Source organism: Corvus hawaiiensis, chromosome 8 (assembly GCF_020740725.1).
Source record: "Corvus hawaiiensis isolate bCorHaw1 chromosome 8, bCorHaw1.pri.cur, whole genome shotgun sequence".
Classification (NCBI taxonomy): domain Eukaryota; kingdom Metazoa; phylum Chordata; class Aves; order Passeriformes; family Corvidae; genus Corvus; species Corvus hawaiiensis.
Window position 1 is genome coordinate 28149075 of NC_063220.1, and position 13847 is coordinate 28162921.

Below are 13847 nucleotides of genomic sequence, written 5' to 3' on the forward strand. Positions count from 1 at the left end.
CTTTCCCACAAGTCTTGTAGCACAGCTCTTGGATGCCCACAGTGGGTAGAAAGATTTCCATAGCGATAAAGCAACTTCCTGGATATTTCTGGCTTAAGGGCATTGGTCTCCCACAAGCCTATAACAAAAAAAAACCCACTATATTTTTCAATTAGCAGCCCAAACTGACAGAAGATGAACAAGCCACTTAATTATTCTGAAATGAACCTGGTCCAATAGTACAAGACAATCTCTCCCATGCTCTGAAAGCAGATCTTACACAGTTTAAAGCAATATTCTTAGAGACGTAGTCAGATGCCTGAGCTGCATAAAAAACATGGAGTTGAGTGGACCAAGACCCAGCAAGAGGAAAAACAGCAGAGTAGACAGGGCAGATAAATGTCAAGGTCTTTTCCAACCTCAGTGATTCCACGGTTCTATGAAAGCAGCTAGGTTAACAACTTTACTCGAAGCCTCTGTCCCCTCTCGGCAGGGCAGTCACTTAAACACACATGGAAAAGCTGAGCTCTCCCAACAGGCTCCTTTCCCTGTGAGTGCTAAACACTGCGTGTGTGAGCACGCCCTCACTGCACTGTACTTGCGCTAAGAGACGCCTCGTTTATCACGCGGCTGAAGGGCGGCATATGAAGGCTACTTGCCCCGGGTTCTTCACGGGCCGCAGCGCACCCAGCCAGCGCGGGGCCGCGCGGCCGGGCCCGGCCCTGTGGCAGCGGCCGCGCTCACGGCGGGGCGGGCAGCGGGCCCGGCCTCACGAACGGGAAGGGGAAGGGGAACGGGAAGGAGAAGGGGAACGGGAAGGAGATGGGGAAGGGGAAGGGGCGGCGCGGCGGGCCCGCACTGCGCAGGCTCGGCCCAGCCCGACCCCGCCCCGTCCGCCGCGCCCCCTCCCCGTCCGCGAATCCCGCCGGGGGCGGTGTGGGGCGCGGGGCGCAGGCGCGTCAGGAGGCGCGGAGAGCTCCCGCCCCCCGCGCCCCGCGGGCCCGCGCCGCCCGTCCTGCAGCCCGGGTTTAAAGGCGGCGGCGGCGGCGCCCGGCGCCTCCTGTGACAGCGGCAGCGCCGCTCCGATCCTCGCTTCTGGCGGCCGCCGCCATGTACCGCTACTTGGGGGAGCTGCTGGCGTCCCGCCTGGCTGCCGGCTCCGTGCTGGCGGGCGCGGAGCCGGGCGGGCCGGCAGCGGCCGGGGGGGCAGTGGTGGCGGCGGCGGCATGGGGCGGGGGCCGGTGCCCGCGGCGGCACTACTGCGAGGCGGCGAAGAAGGAGGACGACCCCAACTTCTTCAAGATGGTGGAGGGGTTCTTCGATCGCGGCGCCAGCATCGTGGAGGACAAGCTAGTGGAGGGGCTGCGCACCCGCGAGAGCATGGAGGAGCGGCGCCACCGCGTCCGCGGCATCCTCCGCATCATCAAGCCCTGCAACCATGTGCTCAGCGTCTCCTTCCCCATCAAGCGCGACAACGGCGAGTGGGAAGTGATCGAGGGCTACCGAGCGCAGCACAGCCAGCACCGCACGCCCTGCAAGGGAGGTGAGACCCGCCGCGGAGCTCCCCGGGCCCGCGGAGGGCCGCCCCGCCCCGCCGTGCTCCGGCCAGCCGCCCCTGCCCTGCCGGCCCTGTCCCGCCGCGCCCGCTGCCCGCCCGGCCAGCGAGGGTAGGCGGCTGCTTCCCTCTGCCACCCGCGGTATCCGATACCCGAGGCAAGGCAGGCGCAGGGCGGTTCCTCCGCAGCCCTTCAGCGCTCCGCTGTCCCGGCCCCGCGGGTGATCCCCGGGCCAGCCCCGGTGCCGGCTGTCACGGCTGCCGGTCGGGCCTTCGCCGCACCCACCGCCAGTCTGGCCCTAGGAACGGCGAGGCGAGCCCCCGCCTAATTTTAACTCGGTGTGACTCAGACCAGATAGTGTTTGTAGGGAAACGTGGGAGCACCATGCTAGAAGTGCGTGCTCGAGTCGAGAGCTGGAGGAGCCACTGTCCCTTTACACTCAGCCTGCTGTGTTCGCGAAACCCTAATGCTCACACAGAAAATATCCGTACAGAAAAATAACAAGTGTTAATAACAAGTTAACTGTGTATCCAGTTACCGGCTGGATACATAGGAAGACAAAAGTGATTTTTCTAGAAGTAGCTAGCTCAGCATAGGTGAGCCCAACAACGTGCCAAGGGACCGAGAGGGTGATTCCCACTGGAGCTGAGCAGAGCTGGGCTCTCGTGGGATTGGCCGTGATCTCAGAGGAATCAGACCCCTTTTTAGTCTGGGATAGATGGCATTTCCTTGAAAAACAAATACAGATGTCCTTCAGCATAACTTACTCAAGAGCTCTGATCTTTATGGACATTTAAATATTGGAAACCATTTCAGGTGTGTGACTCAAACCAGAGGTTCTGTAGTCTGTAAACACATTTTTTTCAGAGTAAACCAGCTTTATGGTAAATAATGATGGTTACAGAAAGCAAGCGATTTCTGATAAATGAGGTCCTCTGACTTCAAGACTAGATTAGGAAGGGTGTTCTTAGGTAAATGTATTTGTAACAATCAGTTCAGCTGTTGTATATATATGACATAAGGATTTCTCTCTGCAGCACAAATAGTCTGTCCTGTTAATGTGATTCCTGACATTCCAAAATCAAATATGTATTGAGTGTCCTGTGACATGCTAAATTCTTACCCAAAAGAGGCTAACTCAGCTTTTGGTTGTTTACTTGAAGCAAAAGTTAGCATCAGACTTAGCTGTAGCTGAAGTTGGGTGTGGCTGAAGTTTACTCTGAGTAAAGCTACTATTCTATGCCATTGCTATAATTTCTTTTAAAATACTGGTGACTATCACACCGCTGTTGTATCAGTGCTCCAGTTAAGTTACTCTTTGCTGCTGCTTACTGTTTGCTGTACAGCCTGTGTTACTCTTAAGATCCTGCTTGCATAACAAAATGCAGTCCAGTGACAAATGAAGTAATAAAATAGCATTAAATATGATAGCTTCTAATATTTCACATTAGTATTTCTCACAAGTGAAGGAACTAATGTTTACACAACAAATAATTATAAGATGCACTGTACATGAACAAAACCCACCAACTGGGTGATTGGACACCTTCTGTTCGGATACCTATATTTCTAAATCCTCACCAGAATTTCTTGATTTTTGGTGGCATTTGTTATGCCTGTCTGCACTCACACTGAAGCAAACACTGGAGCACTTATAGAAAGCTACAACTGCAGATTCTAAGACAATTGAAAATGACAGCTGAAGAAAGTAGGAGGTCTCAGTAGTTTGTCCCTTTCTTCATGTGCTGCTCCTTACCCCCTCTGGATTTAGGGAAGAAATTGCAAATGATATTTCCTTTCCATTCTTCAGCACAGAGATCATTAATGCATTTCACCTTCTAATGCTCTCTAAGAATTTGCTCGCTATCAGATGACAGATCTGGATTTGCAGTAAATTTAAATGGGATGCATGGTAAGAGTAGATTAATTGCTTGAAACCTGCTATGAAAAAGGTGTGAGGAAGTAGAACATTTCTACTTTAATGGCAAAGGAGTGGTAAAGATATTTCTGCATTTATAGTACATTTGATCCACCCAAAATGCACCAACAACTTGAGCTTTTGTGTAAAAGAGATTTTAAAACTAGAATCTTAGTACAATCCCACAGGGATAAAAGCACAAAGTCCAATGAAATACAACTCTGAATTCCATGTAACAATATGAAATAGGGAAACTTGCTGAAGTGAGTGTCCCACACACTGTGGACCCCAGAGTCCAATGCAAGTAATTCACACCCTCTAGAAGCAGCAAGGGACATAAGCCCACCTTTTAAAACAAGGGGTGAGTTGACAAGTGGAAGGCTTGCAAAGACATTAGGAGGAACACAGCTTCCAAATCTTTTCACATGCAGGACTGTGACCTTTAACTTTGCACTTCCTGAAAAGTAAAATTTAGTAAAACAGGGTTACCCATTCTGCTTTTTTTTTTTTTGGGAGTGTGTGTGTATATTTGGTACTAAGAAAGAAATGGTGTTTAGTTACTGCTAGGTGATTGCTATCAAGTAGGGATGCTTTGTCATGTCTGTCATTCTTTCAAGGAGCATTGTGCTTTAAAAGCTCATCTCTTACATTTCTTGAGGTTTACATAAACTGAAGGATAGGAGATGCTGTTTAGAGAATATTAAATACTGTTCTGTATGCAGATTAGACAAATGGTCAAAGTACACTTTAAGATTCAAGTATGAAATGTAGGAGTATAAAAGTTTTTAGGTCTTTTAAAGGCTGTCCTCCTTCAACTGTTTCTAATTTTTTTCAGTACATTCATACCATAATAGTACATTAGCAATTGTGTGTTACTTCTGTATGCCTTTCTGTTTATAAGGGCATTTACAGATTTAACCATGAACTAATGAAGAATTTGTACTGTAAATCAAATTTTAAAATCTTGATTGAAATGCCCTAAACTTGGAGGCAGCTGAATTACTGAAAGAGAGTCTAAATAAACATTATAATTATATACACTTTAGCGGCACCTTCTTATTTCTACTAAATGTTTGTAGTTAACAGTATAACATTTAGATGATGTTCCTTCTGTCAGAGATATCTTCAAATTCTTTGCTTGCTCATTCTCTTCTGGAGAATCCTCAATCCCTGTTTAGTGGTCCCGCCCAAATCTGGAAACTGTGAGACTCTAAATGCAAGGTTTACCTTTATAAATCTCACACGTGCATGCAAATGATACCTGCTGGTACAAACCAGCAGTTCCTTGACTAGTACTTCTGTACCTCTTCTGTGCTGCCTTCTCTTTTGCCTGCAGAGTAAAAATACCTCAGCAGGGTGAATGCGGTGAGAGGACTGCTTTGAAAATACAGGTCTTGAGTGGATGGATGGCTGTGGCCTGATATAGCTGCATGAGGGCAAATCCAGGATCAGTCTTACATTTTTTGTATATAGGCAAACTTCTACATCTTGGTGGGAAACTCGACTGTGATATTTCTATTCAAGAAGTACAATGCTCTTAATACCCTAGTTCTAACAATCAAAAGCATTGTTAATAAAAATAGGAGGTTATTTAAAGGCTTGTCCTACTTTCCTCTCTCCCCCCAAAGCATATGTAAGAACACAAGTCAGCTTGGTTGTGTTGGACATAGCTGTCACTACATGGTAGTGCAGGTGATTCTTCATTGGGTGAAGAAAAGTGCTTTTCTGGAAAAGAAGCATGAGGTACTGAAACATGCTTTCTTTTCAGTTTACAACTTTTGGGGATTTTCCACCTTATTGAGAGAACCCAGAAATAACACTTCTTGTAGGATCTTGTAGTGCTTACCTAATTGTTGTAGAAGTTAATCCTTAATTCTGCTTAGGGAGTTGCAAACCTTTGCAAATTGAGAAGGTGGTGATTCTTTTTCTTAGTGGTGCTTCTCTGCTGTACTTTAGGAATCTTTACAGAACAGTCATGAATATCCCCATTTACGTGGTAGGTCTTGCAGTATGTCCAGCATGCAAATCGAGGTTTTAAGGACTCCATTTTCTACAATGTAAGTGTTTGCTAAAAAGGAAAAATCATTTAGATGCCTCCTCATCCCATTGAGAATGTGGAATAAGCAGTTTTCTTGTGTGTTGGAGCTCAGGTTGCTTGCTCTCCAAACGTAGTATTTATGCAACTGGACTGATGCTGCCTGGTAGCTGAAGTAATGCTGTGGGTCACATCACTCTTTCCTTTGCTGATGTGGTGACTTGCATGCCAGTGGTCAGCACTAACAGGAAACCACAGCTGTTCTTGTTCACTGCACTGACAGCTGCCTAAAGAAGTAAAACAAACCAAATAGGATACAGGAAATGAGATGTCTGAATACAGATGACTTTGTTGGAAAGTACTCTGGCAGTTCTTACTTAACATAATAAACCTTTCTAGATAATTTCATCAGGTTCTGTGAAAGGTGTATAACTGGTTAAGCTGCTTTTTATGTGGTTGCTGATGGCTATTTATCGTTAATTGGTCACTTTCAGAAAACAAAATAAACTTACTGAATTCTTACCTGCTTAGTAGTATGGAAGTGATTCCATGTTTGTTAGGCAGCATTTACTATGGGAATAGTGCTGTTAAATGGTTTTAAAACTTTTTCAAGCCTTTCCGTGTTAACCAGCTGTTGAACAGGTCTGTTATAAATGAAACCAAGTGAATCAGAGCTGGAAACAGCCTAACTTGTGTTTGTACTTACCCAGATTGTTGTAACCAAGTCTCGGCTGCTTCCTCAGTTCAGAAAGGCTTTAAAACAGTCTTTAGTTCTGGACTAGATTTAGTATAACTTTTGCTTACAGAGGAATTTTGAAAAGCTTTGTCAAACATTACTTCAAAGTTCACTCTTTTATGTAAAGACAGATGAGTCTTACTTTATTTGTTCAGTTGTCTTGGAGGTGAATGAATCTGATTTCCTGTGTGGTGCTGCCTTGGCTGGTTAGTGGAAGGAGCTGTTCTGCACTACACAGCTTTCCTGTTGTCTGGTCTTAGCTGCTTTTATTCTGCCTGTCAGGATTTATCCTTCTCACTTGGCTCAAGAGTTCATATTAATGAGTTTCTTACTGCATAAGGTGACTTTTATTCATGCCACACTTGCTGCAGTTTTCCCATTGCAGAGGTCTAAGGTTGTCACTGATCTCAGTGCCCAGTCATAAAACACCCTCTGTAGCAGACATTATCTTGTTTAAAATAGTGTACATACATGATGATAGAAACCTTACTTGCAAAATAAAAACCTGTACATGGCAGGAGTTGGATCAGTACAACCCCATGTGCTGTCTCAACATTATTTATGCATTTTCTAAGATGGTAAGTAAGGAGTAGTGCTATAAGGTATCTTCAATTCAGCAGAGCTGTTTATCTTGGGTTGAATTAGTGGCTTTGCTTTTTAAAAGCCATGTATGGGTGAAAGTTAAGAGGTTGTGTCTTTGACCCAAGAGTCTGTCAGAGTAAGACATGGAAATGTACCCTATGGACCATGCAACAGATGGAACTATAACACGGACCATCTGTAACCTGAAATAAACCTTGGAAACTGATCTAACTCCAAAGGAGTGTGAGAGGTTTATGGGGGCAAAACGAAGGTAATTAGCCTAATTGTGATAACACTTGCAGTGTTATAGCTAAAGCTTATACGACTGCCTTATTTTCGTAGAATCATTAAGACTGGAAAAGACCTCTAAGATTGAGTCCAACCTCTGACCAAGTTTTGTAGGTTTCTGTTCTCTTATTGTAGCTTATCTAACTTTACAATTAGTGCAACAGTGGATATACATTTAAATTGCAAATTTAAAAAAAATAAAGGAATGGATGTCCTGTCTTTTACTGTCTTTTAATAAGCTAATTGAGATGTGAGCCGTGTCAGGTTTTTGTTTTTACCTCTGGTACTCTTGTAGGAGGCTATGCCTTGCTCTTTTGGCTGTGAATCTTTTTAGTCTAAGCTTTTTCATATAATCAGCTCATACCATTGGTGCAGTAGCCAGCTTTGTCCTTGATCTTAAATAGTTGTTTTGCCACTGTTGGCTCCTTGTCTGTTTATAGAGAGATTGTACTTCTCTCAGCATTGGGCTTTCTGCATAAACACGTGTTGGGGGGCGGTGAGGAGAGGAATCTTCTCTGTGATAGTCTCCCTCCTGTTCTCTGGGTGATCCTAGCAAGCACTTTTTTGTTGCATGAATTGCAACAGCTCCATCTTATCAGGAATTAGACTCTTAAGAAGAGCATGGAATTTGCCTGCCTCATGTCAGCACTGTGGTGGCTTATTGTTTTGTAGCTCCTATGGCATTTGGACCAGCCAGGGCCAACTTGTGTGTTATTTCCACCCTCTGCACACACCCCCCTCTGCACATAGTAATAATATCTGTGTGGAAGCAGTTTACTGTATGTCCCTGTTTCTGTCCTTGTTGCTACAGTCTTGAGTGCACTTTAATGAGCGACCTAATCCTTTAAGTGGGGCTGAGGTAGTTCTATAGGTGAGAGACTTTATTTCATAGCCATGTTCTAACTGCGTAAATTCATGTACTATTTGCTTGCCTGGTAGTGTACTAAATTTGCTGTATTCATACTTAAAACACTAAGTCTTATCAATGCACCAGAGATAATTTTTGAATAGAGAATATTCTTGGCTTTTCTCAGCATGGATTGAAATAAACATATATGTTTCTGCATGTTTCAAGTGCAGCTTATTAAAAACATACAATAAGTGGTATACTGAAGTACTCTGTCTGGCTGAGTACCTTGTGGTCATTTTATACATACTGGTACTTAAAGCAGCATGGTAGGATGTCTCTATAGGGGAATGTCTGTCCTGCCCCAGCTTTATAGCTGGCTAGTGCTGTATAGGAAGAGATAAATATTTTTATCTCCTCCCTTGGCAGTTAGTGAATTGAATTTAGGAATTAGTAGTTCTTGTTGCTGATTGGTGTATGGTGTTCTTGTTTTCCAGTACTGAATTACTCATCTTGCTTTATTAGGTTTATCTGGAATTTCCTTGTCTTCAGTAGTTACAAATTGGTCACTGTGCTGTTTACCACACTTTCCCAATGGTTAAATAAGGCTCAGCATTCTCCTTCTAGGGAAGGCTGGATTGTTTTTCTGAATCTAGAAAAATGTATGTGTTCTGAAAGAATCTAAGAATTGCTTGGATGATCTGTCCCTACTGAGTTAGGTGTCAGTGATTACTTTGATAGTAGTACAGTCATAATTGCACTTGCTTACTTACCAAACATGAAAATATTATACATAATCCACAGTTAAAACATTGAGGAACTAAGGCACTGCAGTAAGTGCTGGTTTATGGATTTTGCGGAATCCATAGGTGAACATCTATACTGAAGCTCCTTCAGACCGTGGACTTACACTCAAGCTTTTGCACAGGGTCAGGCAAGTTGCTAACCCACAGAGCTACTGCAGAATCCAGTGTTGCTAATTGGAAGGTTAACATGCTTGTGGTCAGTCCTAGAAACTTCCAAAGGAGATCATGACATCTGTGTTGCTGAGTGCTGTGTGGGTAGTGTAGGATAGCTGCTGCTCTGGAAGGCTTCTTTTGATGAGCAAGCACTTTGCAAATAGAGGTGAGCAGAACAAATGCACCATATTAACAGGAATTGTCATCTGTAAAGGACCCAAATTAGTTCCAAAGTCCACAAGATCATCACAACCAGAAGAAAACACCAAAGTCAAAGCAGGATAAAACTCTCAGTTAGGTATTAATAATTTAGACTGAGATGCAAATGTGTTCCAGGTTCTGGGGAACTTGAGAGACTTGCTAAGATTTGAAAGATATTTAGTGCGGGAGGAGTAGTTTACCAAGTGTTTTGCACTGAACTGTTGCTATGGCAACTGTTTAGTTTTTGAGAGTTTGAATACCTCGTGCTCGTTAGTGGTGGGGGCATACGTAGGTACTACCATTTAGGATCGCTGCTCTAGAAGCTCGGAAAATAGTGACACTACCTTCCCTAAATAGCTTTGTAGGCATATGAGAAAGGCAGTAGTCATCCTAGAAAAGCTGGTGGTTCTGTACACCACGTTTTCTAAGGAAGCATCATAAACACACTGAACATCACAGAACATACTGAAACCTCTACAACGTAAAATCTAGTAGGATGTATAACCAGTTTTCTTGGAAATCAAGGTCTTTGTTATGTGCATGTTAGTACACTCCTTGCTACAAAGTGATAAAATGATTAAAATGATAACTGACTGCTGTTACTATACAATCCAAAGTAGCCTTGCTGATGATGACTACTTTGATGTGTATTCAAAAAACACTGTGTTTCTAGCGCTTTCTACCTTCATTTGGAAAAGTGAAAATTAGTCCATAGCATCTATTTAAGAAGCTAAGCTTAAATCATGAGCAAACAATTACTGGGCTTAGTGCAAGCGGTAACTAGAGTGAAGTATAATACAGGTCATAAAAAAGAAGTTTTAAAACCATAAACACAGCCATGTGATGATAAAGCCTTCTCTTTATACTGACCAATACTAAAAAAAATTTAAATTAAAACGTTTCCTCATCCTGAAGCTGTTGTGCATAGAAAAACAAAGTCTCTCTTAGCATACTGTTTAACTTCTTGGGGCGTGGTAAGGAAAGAGAATTCTCAGCTAGAACAAGAATTCATATGTTTTCCAATGAAAAGTATTTTCCATGGCAGTGAGTCATACTGTAACTTGAGGCTTTCTTCAGGCTATTTTTTGTAGCTAGTTTGCTGTAAAAGGCACAAGTTTCCAGAGACTTTCTGCGTGGGACTTGCCAGGGCTTAAAAAAAATTACGATCTTGCTACCTAACAGTAACTTCTGTTTGCTTTTATGTAGTGGGAACCTTAAAAAAAAAAAAAAAAAAAAGCCAAAAAACCAAACCCAGTATTTTATCTGTGCATGTGGTCCATTTTTAGACTCAGGCTATTGAATGCATCGTAACACTGCCAAAGGAGTCATACCAAATGCGTGGCAATACTCCTGCCAAATTAGGAAGCTGTCAAACTAAATTTCAATGATGTCCAAATAGAATAGAAATTAAGTATGTCTTTTATCTTTGTGCATCCGCTTGCAGATGGAATGTACAGCATTCTCAGATGCCTGCTTCTCATCAGTCTTAACAGCTTAGCACAAATAACTTCCCTGTCAAGAGGTGACCCTCTTGTAGAGTAATTACAATTCCTGGAAAACAGTAACTGGCTGAATTGTGAAAAGGAATGAAATGTTACCGCATCTTAAATGTTATGTGCTCCTGCCAGGAAAGGGAAAAATTCATCACACCTGTCAGGGAACCTGGGATCACACCCTGAACTCCGCCTAATGGGAGATTTTACCACATAAACTAGAGAAGAATGACTAGTAAAGTCAGCACAGCTCTCAGAATTGACTAATCTTCCACTTACGAAGATAAAGCCAGCAGTCAAGCCATTTCAATTACAACTGTTTAAAAGCCTGGGAAAAAAGTTAAACCTTATTCAGAAATACAAAGTTGTCCAGAAAAGAACAGTTTTAGCCTCAAGTCCAAAGGTTTTTTGTGTTCTGGTATATGTACATGGCTGACAAATAGGCAGCTCAGTTGAAAACCTGTCAGTACTTTTTTAGTCTTGGGGCTTTTTCCCTATTTACCTTGATATGAAAATGTAATATTTATTACATCAAAGTTTGTAGTAATCCTTGACTGTAATACAAGGAACCAGAGATCTAACTGTTTTACATGCACTGGAGTACATGCACTAGCACTTCTAGTTGAAGTGCTGCTTGTTTACCTCTTCAGAGCCTATCTTCCATATGATTTGCAGGAGAGGCTTCCCTCTCTTTTTGTATTTTGCTTCTCTCTTTAAACTGTACAAGATAACTATCCCTAAGTATTTAGTCTCCTTGCTCCTTTTCATATATCAATAAACAACATTTTGTGTGCCTGCAGGAGTACATTTATAGCAAAACTGCTTTGTATACACAACTTCAAAGTTTAAATAAGTATATGGGTTGAATAAATACACAGTGATACAGTTCAGCTGGGGGTGGAGGGGCAGAGTTCACTTCTGGCCAACACAGACTGTGACTCCAAACTTGACTGGCTTGAGCAATACTCAAATGAGACCTTTCCCCAGAGTACCTGTTCAACCAAGAGGTATGATTTCCCCAGACAGGACAGCCAGTGCCATAGGTAGGTAGTGTTTGCTCTTGCTCAGAGCTTGACAGAAGGATAACTGCTCCTCTGAAGGATCAGAGTAAGACATTAAAAAAAACCCAAAACACATTTATGTTCTAACTTTGACTGGTCTTTTGGGTTCTGATAGGTTCCACTTAAATTTTGAATATTCCTATGGGAAGGATATTGAAAGCTCAGACATTAACTCCTTGCAGCTACCTAAGTCAGAAACTACTTAGTTCGCTTTTGTAGACCACCCTTCCCCCATATACACAATAATTCTGTTCTGCAGAGGCATGGTGCTTTCTTTTACTGATTGAACTCACGTAAGAAAGCAGCACTTGGCTCTCAGCTTTAGTTGAGCAGCACTTAGTTCCTTTGAAACTGGGATTGTTTCCAGAGCATTCAGGAATCGCTTTCATAGCAGCACAGTGCTTTAGTTTGGATAATGTATGCTGGCCTTTTTTCACTCCTGAGAACTTGAATATGGTCTTCTCTTTACATAATAGGAAATTTGTGGTGCCATGTTCTGGCATCTAAAGGACACTCTGTGCCTGCTACAAACGACCGTGCAACTTTCACAACCTCCAGCCAAAGATCTGGGGAGTAGAGATGGGAATAACAAGTTATTCGTGGCTCTGTTGTATGCTTAGGTAGGAGAAAATTGGATAGAAACAAACAGCTGGAGGACCTTTTTGGCTTTGGCCATGTGACTGTGGGCATATGTTGGTCTTAAACGTCATGTTTAGGCTTCTCTAGTTCTCTATATCTGCCCTGTCAGTTTGGTTAAATATTTCCTACTCTGCAACTACCTTCAGAATACACGAATCTTGAGTTCAATCAATTTATTGGATTTTTCCATTTTTCAGAAGACTGGTAAGAGTCAGGCAGGTGAAAGATCTCCTTACCTTTGTGTAACCATTTTTTACTCAGTTTTGAACTGCCTGGAATGCTGGGCTCACCCATTTTGCATCTGAAGTGCTATCAGCACTCAACAAATTGAATTTGCATTTGTCAGCACACACTTGCAGCCCTGCTGAATGACTTGGTGCAGGGAATGCAGGTATGCATTGGCTTCCATGTGGGTGTGGGTAGGTGGCCTGGTCCCACAAGCTTGCTGGTGTAGAGCTATTCGCTCAAAATGTTATGAAAAAATTAGAACTAGCAGAGTGCTCTGTTGCTTTTTGTGTTGTGGCTGTGCCCTAGCAGCCAGGGCCTTGAAGCCAAGACTTAGAACTTAACAGGAACTTGTATTACTCTGTCAAAAAGACCTTGATTGTAACCTGTACGTTAAGTTATGTTCAGGAACAAAGTTAATCTTGTATATACGGTGAATGAAGTCCAAAGCTAAAGATCTTGTGGAATGCTGAAGGGCTTTATCAGCCTTTTGAAAACTCTGCTCTTAGTTACCTGTCATCTTGATTCATCTTTCTCACAAGGAATAGTCCCCTTTTTCCCCCAAGACTGAGTGTTGCCATTAAACTACTTCATAGAAAGTTACTGAAGTCTTGAATTTCTGCTACATAAAAGATAGATATTTAAGTAGGGGAACAGGGTCTTGTTCTTCACCTCTTAAAGTAAGTTGATAAATGAGATACTTACGTGTTAAAGGTTGTTGGTGTGGAATTAACTTTCCCAATTTATAAATACTTATGAAGTTTAGTGAATTCCTATTTTTTCTTGTGTGTCTTTTGCAGGTATTCGCTATAGTATGGATGTTAGCGTGGATGAAGTGAAAGCCTTAGCTTCTCTCATGACATACAAATGTGCTGTGGTTGGTAAGTGTTAATTGTTCAAGCAAGATTTCAATCTTGAATTTCAATCAATACTGATGTAATTACATAAAAAAAGAACACATGAAGGATTAAAATGAATTTCAGACAGTAATCTCTAACTTAAATCTGTAGCAAGATGGGAAAAATCTATAGTGACCAAAATAATAATACATATTCCCTCTGCTGTTACTGAAGATACTTAAATACGGTTGCATTTTCATTTGAAAAGTCCAAATTCTGCTAATTACCCTCTCCCATAAAAAGTACTGCACCTTGAACTCAAATTCAAGTACAACAAACTTGGATTAGTAGGGGACTAATTTTAGGGGGAACAGATGGAGGCTGTAAAGGATTCAGGCAGGGGAGCTGCGGAGAGAGAAGGATTAAATTCCTTTATGGGTTATGAAGAAGTATAATTTGTACACAGCTACTAAATTGTAGAGGCGTTTA

The 13847-nt window shown here is 42.5% G+C and overlaps 2 protein-coding genes across 4 annotated transcripts in view; one reads left to right on the forward strand and one right to left on the reverse strand.

The window, feature by feature from the left end:
• SHLD2 (shieldin complex subunit 2) overlaps positions 1–741 on the reverse strand; it is a 29918-nt gene extending 29177 nt beyond the window's left edge. For all 3 annotated transcript variants that reach the window (XM_048310642.1, XM_048310635.1, XM_048310636.1), the window contains exon 1: positions 399–741. The gene's annotated coding sequence lies outside the window, so the exon portion shown is untranslated. The remainder of the gene's footprint in view (positions 1–398) is intronic.
• A 272-nt stretch (positions 742–1013) lies between these two features.
• Positions 1014–13847, forward strand: part of GLUD1 (glutamate dehydrogenase 1) — a 29377-nt gene continuing 16543 nt past the window's right edge. Inside the window, exons 1-2 of the mRNA XM_048311094.1 lie at positions 1014–1522; positions 13320–13400. Of these exons, the coding sequence (XP_048167051.1) occupies positions 1090–1522; positions 13320–13400 (514 nt within the window). The 5' untranslated portion in view covers positions 1014–1089. The remainder of the gene's footprint in view (positions 1523–13319; positions 13401–13847) is intronic.